Below are 24025 nucleotides of genomic sequence, written 5' to 3'. Positions count from 1 at the left end.
CTGGATTTTATTTTTTTTATATCTTGTTTAGCTATTTATTATATTAGTGATGAATCTGACAATGCTTGCTTCAGATTTTTGCTAATGACGATGTTGGCAAAGATGGTAAAATTTAAGGAAGAGTGGAAGGCTTATACCCGTCGTAATCCCGACCAACATGAATCTTCCTTATCTCAAGTATGTCACTTCACCTTTCACTCTTTTAATTATTTGTTTTTAATCAAGAACCTATCACTTTCTTTGGGTTTATCATCCTGAAGGTAACATCCTTATGATAACTGATTTGGCTCAGATAAAGCTTGTGATCAATGCAACATTTATAGAAAATGATTTTACTTTGTAAACGATGTTTACCATCTGGAATATTAGATCCTATGAAATTTGACAGTCGATATTTTTGACGACTTGAGGCTGAGATACATAATACTCTTTGGATAACTTTTGTGTACAACATTCTAGGCATTAACCCGCCTTCCGAAGCTAGTCTGAAAATAAGAATTGAATCCCTGTTAATACCCGTGATGGGAATCATGGGATCGCCAGGAGAGGCGATGCAGTTCCTTCTGCACCAGGGCACATAAATGTTTCTTACCTTAAAAGTTTCACTTTTCCTCACTTAACGAAGCTCAACAATGTGCAGAAGGATCTGCATCGCCTCAATGTGCCATTAGCTTTTTAATACTACTCCCTCAGTCTCATTTTACTTGCGCCATTTGACCAAAAAAGCTCTCACATAAAATGGTCAAATGGAGCAAGTAAAACCAAATCGATTGATCAACAAAGTTCTCACATAAAATGGTCAAATGGAGCAACTAAAACGAGACGGAGGGAGTACATATGTTTGTTTAAGTGTTATAGTTTGACCTGGCACGTTCTTAAATACAAAAGTTTGACTAACAATATCTTTAGTCTTATGTTAGTAAATTAGTAAAAGTTATTAAAATTAATATTATGAAGATATGCATTTTGACTAATTCAACTGTATTTTATACAATAACATTTGCCTTTAATATATTAGTAAAATAATAAGTCAAAGTTAGCATATGAATAGTGCAAAAGGCAAAAATGTATCACTTAAAAACCCGGAGGGAGTACATTAGTTCTGATATGAGCACATTGTAGAACAACTAGATTCTTTGAAATGATGTCTTTGATACATGGTGCTCCATCATTTCCATGTTCTAGGATTAGTTTCTAGGTAATTCTGAAATTCCTCGAAGCAATATGTTAATCAGAAAATAGCATCCCAAAATATAGTCTGAAGGCCACTGGTTTTCTTACACATTTGCATTGGTGTTTTACTGTTTTCATGTAAGATTTAATGTTTTTCTTTATCTTTTAAAAACAAGTAGTACTGAGTTTGTGTTGTTGTTGGAGCAGGGGTAAAATACCACAAGCTACATAAGATTACCCAATCTTGGGACTGAACCTGTTGAGGCTTCTTGTACAAAATAGAATTGCAGAGTTTCACACTGAATTGGAGTTGCTTTCATCTACTGCCTAGGAGAATCCTTGCATTAAGCATGCGGTGGGGCTGGAACAGTCCTTTATGGACGGAGCCTACAACCGTATTTTGATTGCTAGACAGACCGTGCCACATGAAACTTACGTGCACTTCATGGATTTGTTGGCCAAAACTGTGAGGTATATCCTCTTGTATACCTCTCTATTTTGATTGCAACTCCGCCTCTGTTTGATTTTTGTATGGAGTAGTGTATTGGCCTTTATCTGGTTCTTGGTACTAATACATTCCCTGTAAATTGCAGAGATGAGATTGCGGGGCAGTGAGAAGGCATATGATTCGCTTTCACTAAATGATGCGCGGTGTAGACACCTACTTTTGTCCCCATTCCCGAAAGGGAAGGTTCGATGATGAGAACATAAATCTCCACTTGGCAACGTATCTCCTATAAAATAAATGAATCTCAATCACCCCTTCATTTCAGCCGAAGCTACTATTTATAGAAACCTGCTAATAATAGAAACTGCCGTAAAAGGTAGTTGTTAAAAGTGGAAAAGTTATAAAAGATAGAAACCTGTCAGAATTAGGTGTTGCACTCCAACATAAATCCTAAAAGAGATAGAATTTGCATTCCTGGTATAATTCGAAAATAAGAGTTACGTATTAATTAAATTCCTAACGAACCTAGAGTTCGTAACGGGCCTAGACGCATTCCTTCATAAGTTAATACGCACTAAAAGACTCGGATAAATCTCAAGAGCTCCGTGTTCTAAGAGTCCAAATCTGACAAAGAACTCGGCCCATATCCCATTTTCAACGCCTGGATCTGGGCGCCGAAATCTTCGGCGCCCAGCCCTGGGCGCTGAAAATGCCTGGGGCCGTTTTATCTCCAGATTCTTTTTGGATTCGTATCTTAAAATCTATATTTCCACACACCCTTTTCCTATAAATACAGCCTAAAACCGACGTGAAAAAGAACACACAATTCCATAACCTGAGTATTGACTCTAGCCTTAAGCCTAAGCCTCACGCTGCGAAATTGATCTGGCGTTCTGTCGCAATCGACCCAAAAGTCGAACAGAACGCGTCCTGCCCCTTGTAGCTTGATGAATTAAGCCTAAATACTGGAACATGGCTTAGAAACCCGAGATTCGTTAAATAAAAGGAGAAATAGCGAAGCCAAGTGGTTAGTTTTCTGAGAACCACAACGCACCTCTCAAGGGTGCGTTGTAATGTGTCCCTCATATGATTTAATCGCTTTCATCACCCTTTTATAAAATTTTCAAACTATTAATTTGATTGATCTATCACGCCTAATAAGATAATACCTTGGACAATTGAATTATCATGCTAGGTACCTTAAATCAATCTAAATAAGATAATCACGATCGATTTAGTGTTATGTGTTGCATATTGCTAAAATCAATTCAGAATAGTTTAATAGTTTAACGCATGTCCCTTCAATTATTTATGCTGAGCTAGTAAGGATAACCTGCCTCTGGAGTATTATCGATGAGCACTCCTCTCGGTAGCTACAGTCCCCCAAACTCTCAATCTCTGCCCTGCGGGTGTACGTTGAGCGACCCCACACCAGGGATCACAAGGGAACCTATGGTCGTCTTGGTCGAACATAATTACACTCCCTTTATGTCACGATAACCAGGTTTTGTCAGTTTTTCTCATTGTCGTTAAAAACTGAATGACGACTCATATATTACTAGTCGATTGGGTGTAAACTCACAGGAAATCCAACTACACTTGATCTGACGACGTCACGCCCACGAGGGACGAGGTCACGCATTAGCCTCGTGCTTTTTCGACCCCCTCACAGTGGCGACTCCACTGGGAAACGTTAATGAAATACTCGTGCTCGTAGGTAATCAAAGTAGCCGAAGGGTGAAACGATCCTACCCCGCGTTTATTTCCTTATCAAGTTGGGACGACCTGAAAATCAGCATATTAATGTGAACGGATAGAACCGCATAAAGAATCTTGGCTCCCTTGGCGAGTTTCATCTCGGGAGTTGGGAATAAGGATACCCATCGCCACCCGGCACTTTTGCTAGTAGTACACCTGTCCCAAACCCAATCGCTCTCCCACTAGATCCCTCTCATTGGTGCATGCCCCCTTGGCTTACATCGTGATTGGCCTCTTGGGACGAAATTCGCTCGTGAATGCACTAACTCGGCCGGGGCATGTGTTGGATCGACGATAGAAGCGGTACCAAGCCGGCGCAAATATTACCCATAGAAGCCTATCATAAACTACGTGACATATTATTTTGCTTCATGTTGTAATGTTAGTTATGTGTAGCGAATTATGTGATTGTGTGTGACAAATAATACCAGAAAACCAACGACCCTAAAAATTGCCCAAACATTCATAAACACCAATTGGCCAAAGAGTTATACCCAAAATACGTGTCCCGCATCCCCGGGCGATCGCCACAAAAATAAGCGACGCCCAAGACAGCCTGTAACGGATCCCACAACTCTGCACAACGCGTAAAGGACGTTATTAGGCGAGCACGCAAAATTAAGTCGTATATGAAGGAAATAATGCCCTTGGTCCAAGTATGCATATAATATTAAGTCTAATAAATGCGGTTCAGTATTAATTAACAAGTTAATAATTCAGTGAGATCAAGTGAGCTGAATGCCTAGCTAGAGGCCACTTTAGTTCAAGTGGAATTAATGATATTAATCCACAGCTTTACTCTTGACTGAACCCGTAGGGTCACACAAATAGTACGTAAACAGATCAAGTATTTAATGGCATTAAATACTCCATCTATGGATATTCGGAATCGACGGATCTTGGTTTCAGTGGGAGCTGAGATCGTCACAGGCAAGAAATGAATACTCCGGAAATGATGATATTGCCGGAAACGGAAATATGGATCGTATCGGAAATATAAATATTATCCAAGTCGTAGATGTTGCCGGAAACGGAAACATGGTACGTATCGGAAAATATTATCGGAAATGGAAATATTGCCGGAATCGGAAATATTAAATATTGTTCGTATCGGAAATGAATTCCGGAATCCTAAAGACTTGTTCTTGTTCGGTTCGGGCGCAGCTAGGGAGGGCACGCAACAAAGTGTATGCATCTAAACTATGCTAAATGATTATGTGTAAATAATATGCTTTCCTGGCTTTATGGTTTTTCCGCATGATTTATGTTTTGTCATATGAATCATAACCTAACAGTGGTATCACGAGCCTCTTATTATTTTCATAATCTAAATTGCATGAACATGGTTAAATTTTACAAATTTGCAAGGAATTAAAAGGGTTGATTAATTTTCGTAATTGTTAATTAATTGCAAATTGCGTTTATTTAATTATATGTACGCAGTTTTTCGGCAGTTTCTTCGTTACTCATCCAAATCGAGTGATTTTTGTGTCAATTCCGCATGTAAAAGGCATTCTAAAATTTTGACCAAAATAAAAAATTTCGGCCGAACCCAGAATTCCCAAATTCGAAGCCTAACTATGACTTTTCGGAGGTTTTAGTTTTTCGAAGGCAAAAGTTTGTAAATTTAAGATTTTAAATTAAATAATTGCGATTCTTGTTGATAAATCTTGAATTTTGATTGACCTACAGTATATGTTTAACAAGTTTGAATGCCTAGCCTTGTTAATTATACAACCTAATTTGTAATTATGATGAATTTGTTGAAATTCGAATAATTTAGAATTAATTTGATTTTCATAATTAATTAATATTTTAATTAGGTACCAATGATTAAAAACCACCATAAAATTGTTAATTTGAGTTAAATTTTAAATTTTTATGACCTATATTTGAATCCATGTTAATCGGAAATTAATTAATTAATAAATTTTCGATTTTTCGCTCTAAAATTATGAAATTAATGTGATTTATTAATTTGTCATTAATTTTGGAAATAAAAGTTTTAATTTTTGTGCAATTCGCTCATAAAACTTGCACGCACAAAGCAATGGACGCTACGTGTTACCCTTAAAGGGTGTTGTATAGTGCGGGCATGCGACGACGAGCAAGAGAGCGTCGCCCATGCGGTACGAATGCAGCGAGCAAGGCGAGTAGCACGCGAGCACAAGGCAGCAGCCCTGCCTTGCGTCGAGTGCTGCAATGATGCATGGGCGGATGGGCGAAGAAGCAAGACGAGCGAGAAGGCAGGCGCGTGCGCGGGCAGCGAGCAATGCCTCGTAGCACGAGCGCTGCCTCGCCCAGCCTCGCCAAGCAGCTGCTGCGCTACGAAGCAGCGAGCGATGTTGCGCGCAAGCGTGGCTCGGCTTGCTGCGTTTGCACGTGGCAGCTGCTCGTGCCTTGCTGTGCGATCACTCGTGGGGGGATGCTGCCTCGAGGACTAGACGGGTCATGGGCGTAAGCCCATGGCCTCGTCTTGACCTGATTGATGCGCTTTGAATTTAATTTTTGATTTTCAGTTCGGAAACGATTTTAATTAATTTTAAAATTCGAAATTTAAATTGTTTTCTTGGATTTTAATTTTGACTATTATAATTATTATAAATTTTATTGATACTAATTATTTTACTAAAATTAAATCTTGAATTAATTTAAATTCGTTTAATTCAACTGAAATAAATTAAATTAATGGATTCGATTATAAATTTATGTGAGCTTTAAATTTTAATTAAATTTGTATGTTTCCGGTCAGACTAGAAATACATTTTTATGTTTAAAATTAGTAAAGCATATGAATTTATTGGTTTAAGTGGGAGCATTTTTAGTCATAAACTCTTGATTAGGTCTACAAATCCTTTAAGGTTAAACAACTTGATTAGAACTAATAAGGACTGAATAATTGGTAGATTATTGGTGCCCTTAATTAATTGCTGCAAATATTTATGTGATGCATAACGTGTTTTACTAACCAGCTATGTGGGCCATTCATGATAATGAATGGGTGAATGGTATATATTGTATATGTACTGTTTTGCAGGTTATGAAGTGACTAGTATGGCCCAAATAGGATAGAAAATATGGTCTGCGTACCATTAATTTGAATGTAATTGGTCTAAAGTACCAAAATTGATTTTCAATTCAAATATGATATGCGTACCATCAAATAGTTGTAATTAGTTTAATTATAGCTTATCCTATTTGAAGAAAATGGCGCCTCCCACGGTGAAATTCAAGACGAAGTTACCATTTTCGAGACGGACTTTGAAGTTGAAGCTTCAAGATGAAGTCGGGCCATACTAGATCACATTTATCTTATGCATGTTTTAAGTTATTTATTGCTTTTAAATATGTCTTAAATATGCATGAGATCAAAGCTTGATTATGTTGCATGATTAAGGATTTTAGTTCACTTAAAATCTAACCAACATAGTAAGAGCCTTAAGTTCCAAACTTAAAAATTGAGTTAAAAGGTGCCATGCCAAAATAAACACTTACTTGGATATCCTTTACATCAATCTAGTAATAGTTTTCGCTCAGCGAGGTGTTACTTATTGGTCCTAAAGGGGTAAGGTAAACAAATAATTGTGAGTACATGTTAGTTTTGGTGAAACTCAACGATATAAGTAAGGAGTCCTTTTATGTCGTGGCAAAATCGATAAGTTCTTAGACGTACCTATCAACCAAGAGTAAGTTCTAGACTATTAGCAAAAGGCTTTTGCTTACCTAAAAGATTTTAGAATTGAGTCTAAATACATAATGTGCTTAATTATTCAATGGATTTTAGGGTCTTGGAATCATTTTATTCACACCTGCCGGAATACATAACTTGAATAAAATGCTTAATGAACATTGAATTATGCATGTATGCTAGAATTTAAGTTTATTAAGAGAAACTGTAATGGTTATTTATTTGTTTATTCTTTTCAATTGTAATTTTAATTATGGCAAACAACAATTCATTCAACATTCGATCAATTCTCGAAAAGGAGAAGTTGAGCGGGAAAAACTTCCTTGACTGGAAAAGGAACTTGCAAATAGTTCTTAAGCAGGAAGAAAAGGAGTATGTCCTGGAAGAGGCGATGCCCGGAGCCGCAGGCGAAGGGGTCACTCAGGCAGCCCTCAATCGTTGGATTGATGCCAACAAGGATGTGAAATGTCTAATGCTTGCAACCATGAGTGCAGATCTACAGAAAACGTTCATCAACTCAGATGCTTTCACGATCATCAGTGAGTTAAAGAACATGTTCCAAGATCTGGCTCGAGTCGAAAGATTCGAGACTCATAGGCGAATTCTTGAGACCAAACTTAAGAAAGGCGAGCCCGTAAGTCCACATGTTCTAAAAATGATTGGACTCATTGAGAATATGAGTCGGCTGGATCAGCAATTCTCTAAGGAAATGCCTGTAGACACCATCCTCCATTCTCTTCATAACGGGTATGATCAGTTCAAACTGAACTACAGTATGAATAGTCTGGACAAAACGCTCACTGAGCTTCACGGTATGCTGAAGACCGCTGAAAATACGCTTAAAAGTGATAAGCAAGATGTGCTTATGGTGCGTGGGGGCAAGTTCAAGAAATCTGGAAAGAAGAGGAATGCTAAGAAAGGTGGCAACAAGGCCAGCCCAACTAAGCAAACTGGCGCCAAATCTGAAAAGAGGAAGGTCAGTCAACCCACTTCAGAATCCGAATGCTTCTAATGCATGAAGAAGGGGCATTGGAAGAGAGATTGCTTGAAGCTAAAGTAAGATCAGAAGAACGGAACAGTCATTCCATCTTCAGGTATTTTCGTTATAGACTGTACACTTGTTAATTCAACTTCTTGGGTATTAGATACAGGTTGTGGCTCACACTTATGTTCCAATTCACGGGGACTAAGAAGAAGTAGAAAGTTAAGCAAGGGTGAAGTCGACCTACGAGTGGGAAATGGAGCACGGATTGCTGCATTAGCTGTAGGAACTTATTATTTGTCGTTGCCCTCTGGGCTAGTTTTGGAACTGGAAGAATGTTTCCATGTTCCAAGTCTTACTAAAAACATCATTTTTGTTTCTTGCTTAGATGCTAAGGGATTTTCCTTTTTAATAAAAGACAATAGTTGTTCGTTTTATTTTAAAGAGATGTTTTATGCTAGATTAGTCAATGGACTTTATTTATTAGATCACGACAAACAAGTTTATAACATAAATACCAAAAATGCCAAAAAGGATGATTCAGATCTCACCTATCTGTGGCATTGTCGATTAGGCCATATTAACTTGAAACGCATGGAAAGACTTCAAAAGGAAGGAATTCTAGAACCATTTGACTTAGAGGATTATGGTAAGTGCGAATCATGTTTACTTGGCAAAATGACAAAGCAACCTTTCTCTAAAGTTGGAGAAAGAGCAACTGAACTATTGGGTTTAATCCATACAGATGTATGTGGACCAATGAGTACAAATGCTAGGGGTGGTTTCAGCTACTTTATCACTTTCACTGATGACTTCAGTAGATATGGTTATGTCTACCTAATGAAGCATAAGTCTGAATCCTTTGACAAATTCAAGGAATTTTAGAGTGAAGTAGAGAATCAATTAGGCAAGAAGATTAAGGCACTGCGGTCTGATATAGGCGGTGAATATCCGAGCTATGAATTTGATGACCATCTGAAAGAATGTGGAATTCTATCAGAATTGACTCCTCCTGGAACACCACAATGGAACGGTGTGTCGGAACGGAGGAACAGAACCTTGCTAGACATGGTTAGATCAATGATGGGTCAGGCCGAACTTCCAATAGAATTTTGGGGACATGCACTAAATACAGCCGCACTCACTATAAATAGAGCTCCGTCTAAAGCTGTTGAAAAGACTCCATATGAGTTATGGTTTGGAAAGCCTCCAAAAGTGTCTTTTCTTAAGATTTGGGGATGTGAAGTATACGTCAAACGATTAATTTCAGACAAACACTACAAGAAAAAGGACATTTAACGACGAACAATTTCGTCGTTAAAAGCCTCAATTTTCGTCGTTGAAGGTTTTAACGACGGTCATGATGTTCGTTGTAACAGGTTCCGTCGTTATTGGCTTTAACGACAATGTTCGTCGTTAATAATTAATGTTTATTAACGACGAATTACCGTTTCGTCGTTAAGCATTAACGACGGATTATTGTTTCGTCGTTAACTTTTAACGATGAAATCGTGATTCGTCGTTAATTATTAACGACGAAGTTAAAGTTTCATCGTTAAAAGTTAACGACGAAACAATAATCCGTCGTTAATGCTACGACGAAACAATAATCCGTCATTAATGCTTAACGACGAAACGGTAATTCGTCGTTAAGTACCTATTCACTATGATCAATTAAGCAATAACGACCAAAATATCCCTTGTAAAATGTCCTTCCCAACGGTCAAAAAATTTGAATTTTGGCAATAACGACCAACTATTATGTCGTTAATATTGCAATCATAATAATATTATTTGCGCTTTTCGAAGCACCTACATTTTCCCTGTGAACCAATATAGATATAAATCAATTAAACAAATTAAAATTTCATTACTCAAAATATTTTTGACAATAGAATTTCAAGTTATGGTAAATCAAAAATCACATCTTTAAATAAAAAAATTCTTAAAAAGCTAAAGATAAATAATTCTTGTTCAATCGAAAAGAAAAAAATAAAAATCTAACTAGTTGATCAACACACAACTATATGCAAAAATGTAGTCCGACAAAAGCTTGAGAGCTCTTCAGGGTAGCCTTCCATGCAGACTTCAATAAACCTTCTTCCTCCTTGATTTCTTCTCTCCAAATCTTAAAATCTAACATAAGTTTAAGGCCCAATTAAAATGATGATTAAAAGAAGAAAAAAATTACGATTCTAAAATTTTTCTATGACAGGCAGATTGAACTAGCAATTTTCACAGAAACTCGGGAGATGGAATAATCACTTATGCGGTTAAAATGCTTGCCAAGAAGGGGAACCAGACCTCCAGTTGGGACAGATTGGCAAGACTTGCACAAGCACAACTGGTATAAGAAATAGAACAGTCAGAAATGTGTGCTTGCGACTATTATTACCACTCTAGACATCCATCTTTACAAGAACGTTTCTTGGAAAATGGCCGGTACACATCATCTGGCTCAGGAGCTTGCTCCTTAACCAATTCTGTATGTTTCTCAGATTGTCGTAAACGTGAAGCAATTGCAGCACCAAATCTAGATCTGAAGAATACAAAAACAGAACGTACTTCCTACACCATTGACAAAAGTACAAAACAAAGATGTCAGCAACCACATACGACCACCATTATGTAATTATGTAATGTACTGAATATTTAAATATAAAAGAAGATTATGGTTCTCACTTATATCCTCCATATGTACAGATATTCTGCTTCTTTTTCTTCCCTCTCTACTCTAACCAGTTAACTTATCCCTCAAGCTACCAAGTAATAGAATCATAATGCAATGCCAAAAGTGCCCCTATACGACTATTACACACTATTTGAGAAGACTGCCAGTATTAGCTTGTGTGGAGATAAAGCCTAATTAACGTTATTCACTGACTTAACCTATTCACCTAAATATCGTGACTGGTGGTCTTCATGCCAGGAATGAACAAAAAATTAAGCATATATAGTTAATCAGCAAAGTGGGGGAATAAAAGAAATTAAATATACTAGGTTTTCTTTTCAGGTAATATTTTAACAATAGAACAATATTGCATGCTGATAACAGGGGAAGGAATGAAAGGGGATTATTGCATGACTATGTACTATCTCTTGCCAGACATTAGAAACTTAGAACTAAGGAACAAAAAAAATTTAGAGCAACTGAAAGTATTCCTTTGTCGCAGTATATGGAACAAAAAATACTTTTACGTTGCCAGGTAGGTAAGTTCAAGATGAGATGAACGTCCGAAAGAAAGTGCTATATGGAAAAGTAATGTACATCTTCTTCATCCCCCAACAACAATGTTCAAAACCCTGGTAAGTTATGCCGAATGCTACCTAGTAATACTAGTTTTGTTGATTCACATTAAAGCGTTGCTCGGTTAAATTAAAACAAAATTATAGCTTGCAAAAAACTAGCAAAGAAACAAGCAAAGTTATTTCTTAAACCAATCTAGCTCATACTATAGAATAACTCTTTTGCAAAACAATCCAAAATAAATCTAAATTCTTTGACAAACATGAGCAGGATGGGTATGTACTATCGCACCGACAATTTAACAAACAAAAAAGACTTTGCACCACCGCACCGGCAATTTAAACATAAAAACCATGATAATTTAGTATCTTATGCAAGTAATACAAAGTATAATATGTACTTGCTAGATGAGAATGTGAGGAAATCCAACTCTCTTGGATCTCCACCAGCCATGCGCTTGCTTAGAAATTGGCTTTCTAGTGGAACTTTCTTATCTGCAAGAATTTCACAATGAATGTCAAAACTGATTGATCTTTTCAGTTAATATAAACAAGGTTGCTTTCATTTTGAACATAACACTAACAAACAAAAGCTTCTGACCAAATTATCCACTAGATTTCTTTACTAAGGCTACTAACTTACTAGGCATTGGCCAGCTTCTTTACAAGAAGATTTTTTTATTGCATAAAATTTCAATGGAACCCTTTTCATGTTATACTTCATAATCAACATATGAAACAACAGTAATTAAGACCAACATAGTCAGGGGAAGGTTTATCATTGAACTTGTACAAGGGAATTGATATAACCTCAGTTTCAATAATCTAACGCAAGGAAATTTGACGCATTCCAAATTGGGAAACTAGAGTAGTAACCTCTCTAAATAAAGCAAGAAACCTCATTAGAAACCTTAACAACTAGCAGTATTTGCTAAAATCATCCATTGTAAATTAGACCATCTAAAATACAAACCTGCAAGTTTCTACATGAAGTAAGGTTCAGGTCTTTGAGCTCTGGATCGTTTAAATTTAGAGCCTGCATTTTGTTTAACTACCTAACTCAGAAACAAAGTCACATATGAAAAGTCCAAAAAGCCTATAAGTGCTCCAGATGAGGCAATTGCGCTGAGGCAAATTGAATCCCACCTAACCATAGACTAATTGGTTCTTATAAAATTAAAACAAATCTTCATATATCAAAGAAAAAATATTAGGGTCGTGATGCCATACTTAAAACCAGGCAGGAAATAGAAAACAACTTGAAGTGATATTAGGGTGAAAAGCGCCAACGACAATTAGGACCCGTGCTATGATTTACAAAAACAGGATTTATAGGAGCTCCTTACATTTAAATGCTAAAAAACATCGTTAAAAACCAGTTTCATGGGTTCCATTAACAGATAAATGCAACTTAGTAGAACAAGTACCTGCAATCTACTCATTGTAAAGTAGGGTTCTCCACCAGATTCTATATTATATTTCTGAAAGTCATATATATTAGCTCGAAGAAGTTCACATACAATGAAAAGGTGCTTCTGTATACGTAAACAAGAATCTGGAATTAATCACTTCGTATAGGACAATAAAAATCTAAGCCTGCATGTCACGGACCCATGGGGGGGGGGGGAAGAGATGGTAAAAGTAGTCATAGAGATGTAAAAGGTGCTTATCTGCAGGATCATTCTTGTTGACATACTTGAGAAGTTCGATTTCGTCCAAACTTTTACAAACAAAATCTGTCATTTCTAATGACTTTCAGGCAAACATAAACTCCAGTCTGGATATCATGAGCCTGAACAACTTTGCTGAAAGCCGCAGATTCCAGGTACTCAGTAATGCAGTATCACCCCGCAACGACTGTGTGCCACTACTCTCTTCAAAACATGTCCTGAAAATTACAGGAAAAGTGTATATGAAATCTAGAGCATAGTCAAATTTTGTACTCAGTTGAGCTAGCTTAAGAAGACTACCACTCTGATTACTAAAAATTCATTCTTTTCACTTGAAATTAACTTATCTGTACTTATCACATCTATTTTTCGTTATGATCAACTGAATTTGAACTTGGAAACATATTTTTCTCAAACTTTGAAAGGTGAAAAAAACAAAGTTGTAACTTCTATAATAAAAGAAAATATATTAGGCACGACTTCCATATTCCCTACAAGAAAGAGTAGTGAAAAACCTGTTCTTTTACATCGTGAGCTCCAAAACTATAATTACAACTATTAACAAGAAGTAAATCCTGCTTGTAAGTTTCATATATCCTTCTAGAACCATCCAATTCTTCAGCCAAACCCTTTCCATTTCCTTCCACCAAAGTTTCAGTATGAGAAAACCTCTACTTAGCAAGCCTAGTGTCTAACAGCTCTAAATCATTCAATATCGTTCTCTCATGTTGGAATCAATTTCTTCACAATCACTATAACCCGTATGCCCAAGATTTACCCCAAACGCAGAAGAGAATAAAATCAGTTTTGCCTTCCAATTTGAATAAATTACAGGAGTTTCAATCTGGAATACAAGATTCAACTAATAATTCAATTCATACAAAAAAGGCTTGATATTAATGGTATTAAATTATTAATTAAAGAAAAATACCTTACGGAACATACAAAGAACGAATTAGATAATGGCAATTCAAAAAATTGTCAGCGTTATCTGAACACAATTTCAATCACTTGAACCAAAGAGGCTAAATCAAACCCTAATTTATTTTTAAAGGAAAAGATCATGAAAGTATAGAAGAGGGAGAAAACATTACCAAATAAGCAAATGTTGTTGCGCATAGGGCGATCGAATTCAAGGTTAATGGCGCCCGCCGTACATGGACTAATTCCATTGCATCTTTGGTCAAGGATATAGAGAGGGGGAAGATAGAAAAGCCATTATTTTCATTTAGAATAACATGAATCGCAAAACTGCGAATTCAATTGAAGGTTTTAGGTCCGAGAGATGGAGATGAGTGAATTTTGAGGTCGGCGGCGTCGGCCAACGAAAATAAAAACATGGCGCTACTGGGAATTGAGAATAACGACGAACACAATTTTTCTTTTTCTAATTTCTCTTTATCTTTTCGTGAACATTAACGATGAACTTGTTATTTCTTGTAATAGTGTAAGCGCAGCAATGATTTAACGAAAAAAATAGTGATTGTCGTTATTAGGTCGTCGTTCAATATCCAATTTCTAGTAGTGAAACTTCATCCAAAATCTGACAAATGTATCCTTGTGGGCTATCCAAAGGAAACAAAGGGGTATTACTTCTACAATACATCTGAGAACAAGGTGTTTGTTGCTCGAGATGGTATCTTTTTGGAAAAGGATCACATTTCCAAAATGACAAGTGGGAGAAAAGTAGACCTCGAAGAAATTCGAGTCGAATAACAAACTCTAGAGAATGCTCAAGATGACATTCAGGATGAAACTCAGAGATCTTTAGAAGTTTCTCGTGAGAATCATGGATAATCTAGAGATGTAACCCCGCGTAGATCGCAGAGATATAGATCTCAACCAGAAAGGTACTTAGGTATTTTGACGAACGAGAGCTATGATGTTCTATTACTTGAAAGTGATGAACCTGCGACTTACAAACAAGCTAGGACGAGCCCTAGCTCCAAGCAATGGCATGAAGCCATGCAATCTGAATTAGACTCCATGTCTAAAAACCAAGTATGGGATCTGGTCGATTTGCCAGATGGCTACCAAGCCATTGGAAGCAAATGGGTTTTCAAACTAAAAAAGGGCAAGGATGGAAAACTTGAAGTTTTCAAAGCTAGATTGGTTTCAAAAGGTTACAGGCAAGTCCACGGTGTGGATTACGATGAAACCTTTTCACCAGTTGCAATGCTAAAGTCTATTCGGATAATGTTAGCAATCGCTGCATATTACGATTACGAAATATGGCAGATGGATGTCAAAACCGCTTTCTTAAACGGCGTTTTAACAGAAACTGTGTTTATGACACAGCCTGAGGGTTTTGAGTATCCAAAGAATGCTAAAAGGGTATGCAAGCTAAAGAAATCAATCTACGGATTGAAGCAAGCATCCAGGAGCTGGAATATACGTTTTGATGAAGCAGTCAGTGACTTTGGTTTCTTCAAGAACGCAGACGGATCTTGTGTATACAAGAAGGTCAGTGGGAGCAAAATTTCTTTTCTAGTATTATATGTCGACGACATATTACTTATCGGAAATGACATTCCTGTGTTGAACTCTGTCAAGATTTGGCTTGGGAAATGTTTTTCGATGAAGGATCTAGGAGAAGCATAGTACATATTGGGCATCAAGATTTACAGAGATAGATCTAAAAAGATGATTGGACTTAGTCAAAGCACTTATATCAATAAAGTACTTGATAGGTTCAAGATAGAAGACTCCAAGCGAGGCTACCTACCCATGTCTCATGGAATGACTCTAAGCAAGACTCAGTGCCCAAAAACACTTGATGAGCGTAGACGAATGAATGGGATTCCGTATGCATCATTGATTGGTTCAATAATGTATTCTATGATATGTACACGCCCGGATGTTGCGTATGCACTCAGTGCTACGAGCAGATACCAGTCAGACCCAGGAGAGGCACATTGGACTGCTGCCAAAAATATTCTGAAGTACTTGAAAAGGCACAAAGATGACTTCCTGGTCTATAGTGGAGATGATGAATTAATTGTTAAAGGCTATACGGACGCAAGTTTCCAAACCGACAAAGATGATTTTAGATCACAGTCTGGGTTTGTCTTCTGCCTCAACGGAGGAGCAGTAAGCTGGAAAAGTGCTAAGCAAAGCACCATTGCGGATTCTACAACTGAAGCGGAGTACATTGCTGCACATGAAGCAGCAAAGGAAGCTATATGGCTAAGGAAGTTCATAGGTGAACTTGGTGTAGTCCCCTCCATTAAAGGACCAATAGCCCTGTATTGTGATAATAACGGAGCTATTGCACAAGCAAAGGAGCCTAGACACCACCAAAGAGTCAAGCATGTACTTCGTAGATTTCACCTTCTACGAGAGTTCGTTGAAAGAAAAGAAGTCGAGATAAGCAAGATTGGAACTAATGACAACATATCAGATCCATTGACTAAACCTCAGCCGCAGGCGAAGCACAACTCTCACACTGCAGCTATGGGAATCAAGCATATTGGAGAATGGCTTTCATGTCCTTATTTGACGTTTTAAAGTTTAAGAGTTTAATACTTTGTAAAACATTATTGGTTAATCATTCACAATAAATGAATATAATTCATTTTTCCATTTAATTTGTGGTTTATTAAATTATTAGTCCCTTCAATTTAACGAAATATTCAAGATAGACTGTCAGGACCAGTCCTGTGACTAAGAAATGTCTATCAAGTGAACTTGAATTCAAAAGTTGAAAATGGTCCCTGGTCGGAGTTTTCTATAAAATTAGACGCATAGAAAACGTTAGACGACTAGAATGCAAGATGACTAGTAGTTCTGTTTCTTGAACTATGTGGGCATGGCAATGTCAAAATCATTTGCATAAATACTTACTTTGGGAAGACTAGTATCGGACAGACCTATGAAACTTTACTGTAAGAGATGAAAATCTGTCATAAGTAAATTTCATTAAAGTTATTAGACACTAAATCCTCAATACCTGAGTGATTTGAGATTACTTGTTTGAGAACTGGTTACTTTGACGTTGACCAGCCGTCGCACCGTAAAAGGAGGCTATAAAGGCAACGCTCAGGTAATCACCTATCAAACGAAGTCTAATCTCAAGATCGCAAGATTAGGATTGTCCTCCCATAAATCGGGATGAGATGCTTAAAAGTTGTACAAGGCCACTCAGAGAGCTAGAAACTGTAAAATGCATGGCCGTCCTCGGATGAATCATAGGCTATGATTATCTGTTTATTTGATCTTTTGAACTCTGAAACCGAGAAACACCTCTGGACATAATAAGGATGACAACTCTTACCTTATGTTCAAGAGCAACCATCGAGCGACAAAGGAATTAGGAAATGCACACTTGTCCCTAAGGACAAGTGGGAGACTGAAGGAAATAGTGCCCTTGGTCCAAGTATGCATATAATATTAAGTCTAATAAATGCGGTTCAGTATTAATTAACAAGTTAATAATTCAGTGAGATTAAGTGAGCTGAATGCCTAGCTAGAGGCCGCTTCAGTTCAAGTGGAATTAATTATATTAATCCACAGATTACTCTTGACTGAACCCGTAGGGTCACACAAATAGTACGTAAACGGATCAAGTATTTAATGGCATTAAATAATCCATCTATGGATATTCGGAATCGACGGATCTTGGTTTCAGTGGGAGCTGAGATCGTCATAAGCAAGAAATTAATACTCCGGAAACGATGATATTGCCGGAAACGGAAATATGGATCGTATCGGAAATATAAATATTATCCAAGTCGTAGATGTTGCCGGAAACGGAAACATGGTACATATCGGAAAATATTAATGGAAATGGAAATATTGCCGGAATCGGAAATATTGCCGGAAACGGAAATATTGCCGGAATCGGAAATATTATCGGAATCGGAAAATAATTCGGGAAACGAAAATATTAAATATTTGTTCGAAACGGAAATTAATTCCGGAATCGGAAATGTTAAATATTGTTCGTATCGGAAATGAATTCCGGAATCAGGAAATTAATCGGAAGCGCGTCGAACGAATTAGCGTCGGACGAGACTTGCTAGACAAAGGCCCAACACGAAGCCAGGCCCGCGTCCAGCAAGCCTGCGCGCCACACAAGGCAGCCAAGGCCACGCCAGGCCCAGCGCAAGGCCAGGCCCAGCTGGCCAAGGCGCGCGCACGAGTGGGCTGCGAGCTGCGCTGCTCGCGTGGGCCGCAAGGCTTGCGTGGGCTGAGCGCTCGCGAGGGTCGTTCTCGTGGGTGTTTGTGTCCGATACAAATCCCAAATCTAAAGGGGTTTGTTCAAAGATTAAATTCCTAATCCTAGTAGGATAAAATAGTTAATAAGAGTTTTAATATAATTCAAATTAAGCTAATTAGTATCCTAGTAGGATTCTAATTCCTTTCCATAAACTCTATAAATATAGGCCTAGGTTCACATATTTAACAGACGATTATTGAAGTATTCAAGGTAAGACTTTAAGCAGAAATTAGCCAAACACTTGCACCCAAATAGCCGAAAATCTAAGAACCTTAAGGGCGATTCTAGTTGGTCAATCTTAAGGCGGATCCGGACGTGCTGTGGACTATCTACGGAGGGACGACACTTGGAGTCCTAAAGACTTGTTCTTGTTCGGTTCGGGCGCAGCTAGGGAGGGCACGCTACAAAGTGTATGCATCTAAATTATGCTATATGATTATGTGTAAATAATATGTTTCCTGGCATTATGGTTTTTCCGCATGATTTATGTTTATTCATATGTATCATAACCTAACAGAAGTTGCTTCTGCTCTAATTCAAAATCTGCGCAAATGAATGAGTACCATGTTTCCCAATATTCCTCCCTATCCATTCTGGTCCTTAGCTTGTTGATGAAGCTGCTTCTGCTATGACGAGCCCTAGCTCCAAGCAATGGCATGAAGCCATGCAATCTGAATTAGACTCCATGTCTGAAAACCAAGTATGGGATCTGGTCGATTTGCCAGATGGCTACCAAGCCATTGGAAGCAAATGGGTTTTCAAACTGAAAAAGGGCAAGGATGGGAAACTTGAAGTTTTCAAAGCTAGATTGGTTGCAAAAGGTTACAGGCAAGTCCACGGTGTGGATTACGATGAAACCTTTTCACCAGTTGCAATGCTAAAGTCTATTCGGATAATGTTAGCAATCGCTGCATATTACGATTACGAAATATGGAAGATGGATGTCAAAACCGCTTTCTTAAACGGCGTTTTAACAGAAACTGTGTTTTTGACACAACCTGAAGGTTTTGAGGATCCGAAGAATGCTAAAAAGGTATGCAAGCTAAAGAAATCAATCTACGGATTGAAGCAGGCATCCAAGAGCTGGAATATACGTTTTGATGAAGCAGTCAGTGACTTTGGTTTCATCAAGAACGCAGACGAATCTTGTGTATACAAGAAGGTCAATGGGAGAAAAATTGCTTTCCTAGTATTATGTCGATGACATATTACTTATCGGAAATGACATTCCTATGTTGAACTCTGTCAAGATTTGGCTTGGGAAATGTTTTTCGATGAAGGATCTAGGAGAAGCACAGTACATATTGGGCATCAAGATTTACAGAAATAGATCTAAAAAGATGATTGGACTTAGTCAAAGCACTTATATCAATAAGGTGCTTAATAGGTTCAAGATGGCAGACTCCAAGCGAGGCTACCTACCCATGTCTCATCCAATAATTCTAAGCAAGACTCAGTGCCCAAAAACACTTGATGAACGTAGACGAATGAATGGGATTCCATATGCATCATTGATTGGTTCAATTATGTATGCTATGATATGTACACGCCCGGATGTTGCGTACGCACTCAGCGCTACGAGCAGATACCAGTCAGACCCAGGAGAGGCACATTGGACTGCTGCCAAGAATATTCTGAAGTACCTGAAAAGGCACAAAGATGACTTCCTGGTCTATGGTGGAGATGATGAATTAATTGTTAAAGGCTATACGGACGCAAGTTTCCAAACCGACAAAGATGATTTTAGATCACAGTCTGGGTTTGTCTTCTGCCTCAACGGAGGTGCAGTAAGCTGGAAAAGTGCTAAGAAAAGCACCATTGCGGATTCTACAACTGAAGTGGAGTACATTGCTGCACATGAAGCAGCAAAGGAAGCTATATGGCTAAGGAAGTTCATAGGTGAACTTGGTGTAGTCCCCTCCATTAAAGGACCAATAGCCCTGTATTGTGATAATAACGGAGCTATTGCACAGGCAAAGGAGCCTAGACACCACCAAAGAGTCAAGCATGTACTTCGTAGATTTCACCTTCTAAGGGAGTTCGTTGAAAGAAAAGAAGTCGAGATAAGCAAGATTGGAACTGATGACAACATATCAGATCCATTGACTAAACCTCTGCCGCAGGCGAAGCACAACTCGCACACTGCAGCTATGGGAATCAAGCATATTGGAGAATGGCTTTGATGTCCTTATTTAATGTTTTAAAGTTTTAGAGTTTAATTCTTTGTAAAACATTATTGGTTAATCATTCACAATAAATGAATAGAATTCATTTTTCCATTTAATTTGTGGTTTATTAAATGATGAGTCCCTTCAATTTGACGATATATTCAAGATAGACTGTCAGGACTAGTCCTGTGACTAAGAAATGTCTATCAAGTGAACTTGAATGTCAAAAGTTGAAAATGGTCCCTGGTCGGAGTTTTCTGTAAAATTGGACGCATAGAAAACGTTAGACGACTAGAATGCAAGATGACTAGTAGTTCTGTTTCTTGAACTATGTGGGCATGGCAATGTCATAATCATTTGCATAGATACTTACTTTGGGAAGACAAGTATCGGACAGACCTATGAAACTTTACTGTAAGAGATGAAAATCTGTCATAAGTAAATTTCATTAAAATTATTATACACTAAGTCCTCAATACCTGAGTGATTTGAGGTTACTTGTTTGAGAACTGGTTGCTTTGACGTTGACCAACCGTCACACCGTAAAAGGAGGCTATAAAGGCAACGCTCAGGTAATCACCTATCAAACGAAGTCTAATATCAAGATCACAAGATTGGGATTGTCCTCCCATAAATCGGGATGAGATGCTTAAAAGTTGTACAAGGCCACTCGGAGAGCTAGAAACTGTGAAATGCATGGTCGTGCTCGGATGAATCATAGGCTATGATTATCTGTTTATTTGATCAGTTAAACTCTGAAACCGAGAAACACCACTGGACATAATAAGGATGACAACTCTTACCTTATGTTCGAGATCAAGCATCGAGCGACAAAGGAATTAGGTAATGCACACTTGTCCCTAAGGACAAGTGGGAGACTGAAGGAAATAGTGCCCTTGGTCCAAGTATTCATATAATATTAAGTCTAATAAATGCGGTTCAGTATTAATTAACAAGTTAATAATTCAGTGAGATCAAGTGAGCTGAATGCCTAGCTAGAGGCCGCTTCAGTTCAAGTGGAATTAATGATATTAATCCACAGCTTACTCTTGACTGAACCCGTAGGGTCACACAAATAGTACGTAAACAGATCAAGTATTTAATGGCATTAAATACTCCATCTATGGATATTCGGAATCGACGGATCTTGGTTTCAGTGGGAGCTGAGATTGTCACAAGCAAGAAATGAATACTCCGGAAACGATGATATTACCGGAAACGGAAATATGGATCGTATCGGAAATATAAATATTATCCAAGTCGTAGATGTTGCCGGAAACGGAAACATAGTACGTATCGGAAAATATTAATGGAAATGGAAATATTGCCGGAATCAGAAATATTGCCGGAACCAGAAATATTGTCTGAATCGGAAATATTATCGGAATCGGAAAATAATTCCGGAAACGGAAATATTAAATATTTGTTCGAAACGGAAATTAATTCCGGAATCGGAAATATTAAATATTTTTCGTATCGGAAATGAATTCCGGAATCGGGAAATTAATCGGAAGCGTATCGTACGAATTAGCATCGGACGAGGCCTGCCAGACGAAGGCCCAGCACGAAGCCGGGCCATCTCCCAACAAGCCAGCGCGCCACAACGCACCAGCCAAGGCTGCGCCAGGCCCACCGCAAGGCAAGCCCAGCGCGCGCCAAGGCTGCGGCAGCGTGTGGGCCTCGTGGCAATGGGCTGCGAGCTCGCGGGCTGCGCGCGCGCGCATGGCGCCCCTCGTGGGCTGCCGTGCGTGCGTGTGTGTGTTTGTGTGCTATATGACTCCTAAAGCTATCAGGTTTCGACATATGATTAAATTCCTAATTCTAAAAGGATAAATTAATTAAATAAGAGTTCTATTAGGATTCTAGTTTAATTAATTCGTATCCTAATAGGATTCCAGTTCCTTTTCCATACCTCTATAAAAAGGTGCCTAGGGTCATAATTTATAAAAACAATTGAAGTATTCTAAAGGTAAGATTTTGAAGAAAAATCAGCCATACACTTGCACCTAAATAGCCGAAATTCCTAAGCTACCTTAAGGGCGATTCTAGTTGGTCAAGCTTAAGGCGGATCCGGATGTGCTGTGGACTATCTACGGAGGGACGACACTTGGAGTCCTAAAGACTTGTTCTTGTTCGGTTTGGGCGCAGCTAGGGAGGGCACGCAACAAAGTGTATGCATCTAAACTATGCTAAATGATTATGTGTAAATAATATGCTTTCCTGGCTTTGTGGTTTTTCCGCAGGATTTATGTTTTGTCATATGAATCATAACCTAACAGTATATACAAAAAAAGGATACGCGAACAGAATACGAGTACCAGTCAGGGACGCATTTTCAGCGCCCCTGGCTGGGCGCCAATCATTTTCAACGCCCAGAGCTTGGCGCTGAAGTTGCTGCCTGGCCTTTTGGTCAGGCACAGCAGCCTCGGTGCCCGCGCATAAAGTATACGTAGCAATAAAAAAAATTCGTAACATATTTGCTACGAGGACGTATGAAAAAGGTACTCGATTCTAAGAACGACTTATAAAATAAACAACTCCTTGTGTCGTCATTAGGCCTCTTATGACGACAATGTTCGGCACTAAACCGAGCACGCTGATTAAATGACCTTGAATGTCACATGGGCAAAGTATTCAAAAAATGATGTTCAAATAAAGTTTTCAAGGAAAAATAATGTTCGAATAAAAAAAAATAAAAAAATCCGAGCCTAGACTAGGCTATGCCAAAGTACAATCTAAATCCTAAGTCTTAGTTGTCTAATACATAGAATCGATCCTAATGCTTGGTGTCGTTCTGCAAGTTAAAAGGTTAAACCATATTGAGTCTCCCTTCCTAACATTTAAAAGAAATCAATTACCACCCATATGTAATTGTCATCCCTTACTAAGAATCTACGGCCTCGATACTCTCTCTCACCAATAAAAAGAATATATTATGTAATTCAAGTATTTGCAAAATGGAAACAGTCACATTCTGAAAATCGTTCCTCCATAGTCGCACAACCCCCAAAGTGAACCTAAGGTGTCAATACCATTGGCAAAAAAAAGTTAATGGCCTCAAGGCTTATGATCACATTGGGTCACGACTATCATAGTCCTCTCGAGCCACTCGCTCCTTGAAATACTCCTAAGTACGGACTAAAAGATTTTCCATGAATGCAACATGACGAACCATGAAAATACCCAAATCGGCATGCCATAAGGCTACCATTGGGGTAAAGCAATACACACTAAGAGAGAAGCCGCACTAATGATTCTAGTCTTGCAAAAATGAAAATTCGATCTCCCCAACTAACTACCTTGCCAGCATTAAGCAAAATGGCGTATGACAAATGAACACCCAAGGGTTAAAATCTAAAGTGTCATCCAACGAAAGTTATGGTCCAATTAACCTAAGTCTGAGAGTCGCTTGGTCAAGTATTATAGGCTTACGCCACGTCATTATTTTGAGTCTAGGCCACCTCCTTGTATTCATACACAGGTCATGATCAGAAAAATTAATGAAAGTTCGAGTCTAAATCGCAACTTACAATTAAATCCCGGAAACTGGAATCTGAAAAGAAGCAAAAAAATTATTTTCGATGTAATTCTTTCGTTAAATTTCAATAAAGTTAAAACAACATTTTGAATCTACGCTATTTGCACATTTTTAGAAACGACTAAATACGCTTGCA

General features: G+C 38.1%; 1 protein-coding gene and 1 long non-coding RNA gene across 4 annotated transcripts; one reads left to right on the top strand and one right to left on the bottom strand.

Moving 5' to 3' along the window:
* The first annotated feature begins 84 nt into the window (after window positions 1-84).
* On the top strand, window positions 85-2164 carry LOC110776051 (putative 26S proteasome non-ATPase regulatory subunit 8 homolog B). The gene is given in 4 exon segments (XM_056834212.1): window positions 85-142; window positions 1407-1644; window positions 1767-1781; window positions 1783-2164. Coding segments are annotated over 4 exon segments (402 nt in total). The 3' UTR covers window positions 1874-2164.
* Window positions 2165-9899: 7735 nt separating this feature from the next.
* Window positions 9900-14406, bottom strand: LOC110776047 (uncharacterized). 3 transcript variants are annotated; one of them, XR_008925703.1, is made up of 4 exons: window positions 14060-14406; window positions 12723-13183; window positions 11697-12331; window positions 9900-10617 (listed from the first exon to the last, which is right to left on the bottom strand). It is a non-coding gene; the product is annotated as an uncharacterized lncRNA (long non-coding RNA). The 3 variants fall into 3 exon arrangements; XR_002529947.2 differs by having other exon boundaries at window positions 11697-11790; window positions 12269-13183; window positions 14060-14405; XR_008925702.1 differs by having other exon boundaries at window positions 11697-13183; window positions 14060-14405.
* Between the last annotated feature and the right edge of the window lie 9619 nt (window positions 14407-24025).

Source organism: Spinacia oleracea, chromosome 1, assembly GCF_020520425.1.
Source record: "Spinacia oleracea cultivar Varoflay chromosome 1, BTI_SOV_V1, whole genome shotgun sequence".
Classification (NCBI taxonomy): Eukaryota; Viridiplantae; Streptophyta; class Magnoliopsida; order Caryophyllales; family Amaranthaceae; genus Spinacia; species Spinacia oleracea.
This window is presented reverse-complemented; position numbering and strand designations above follow the sequence as displayed.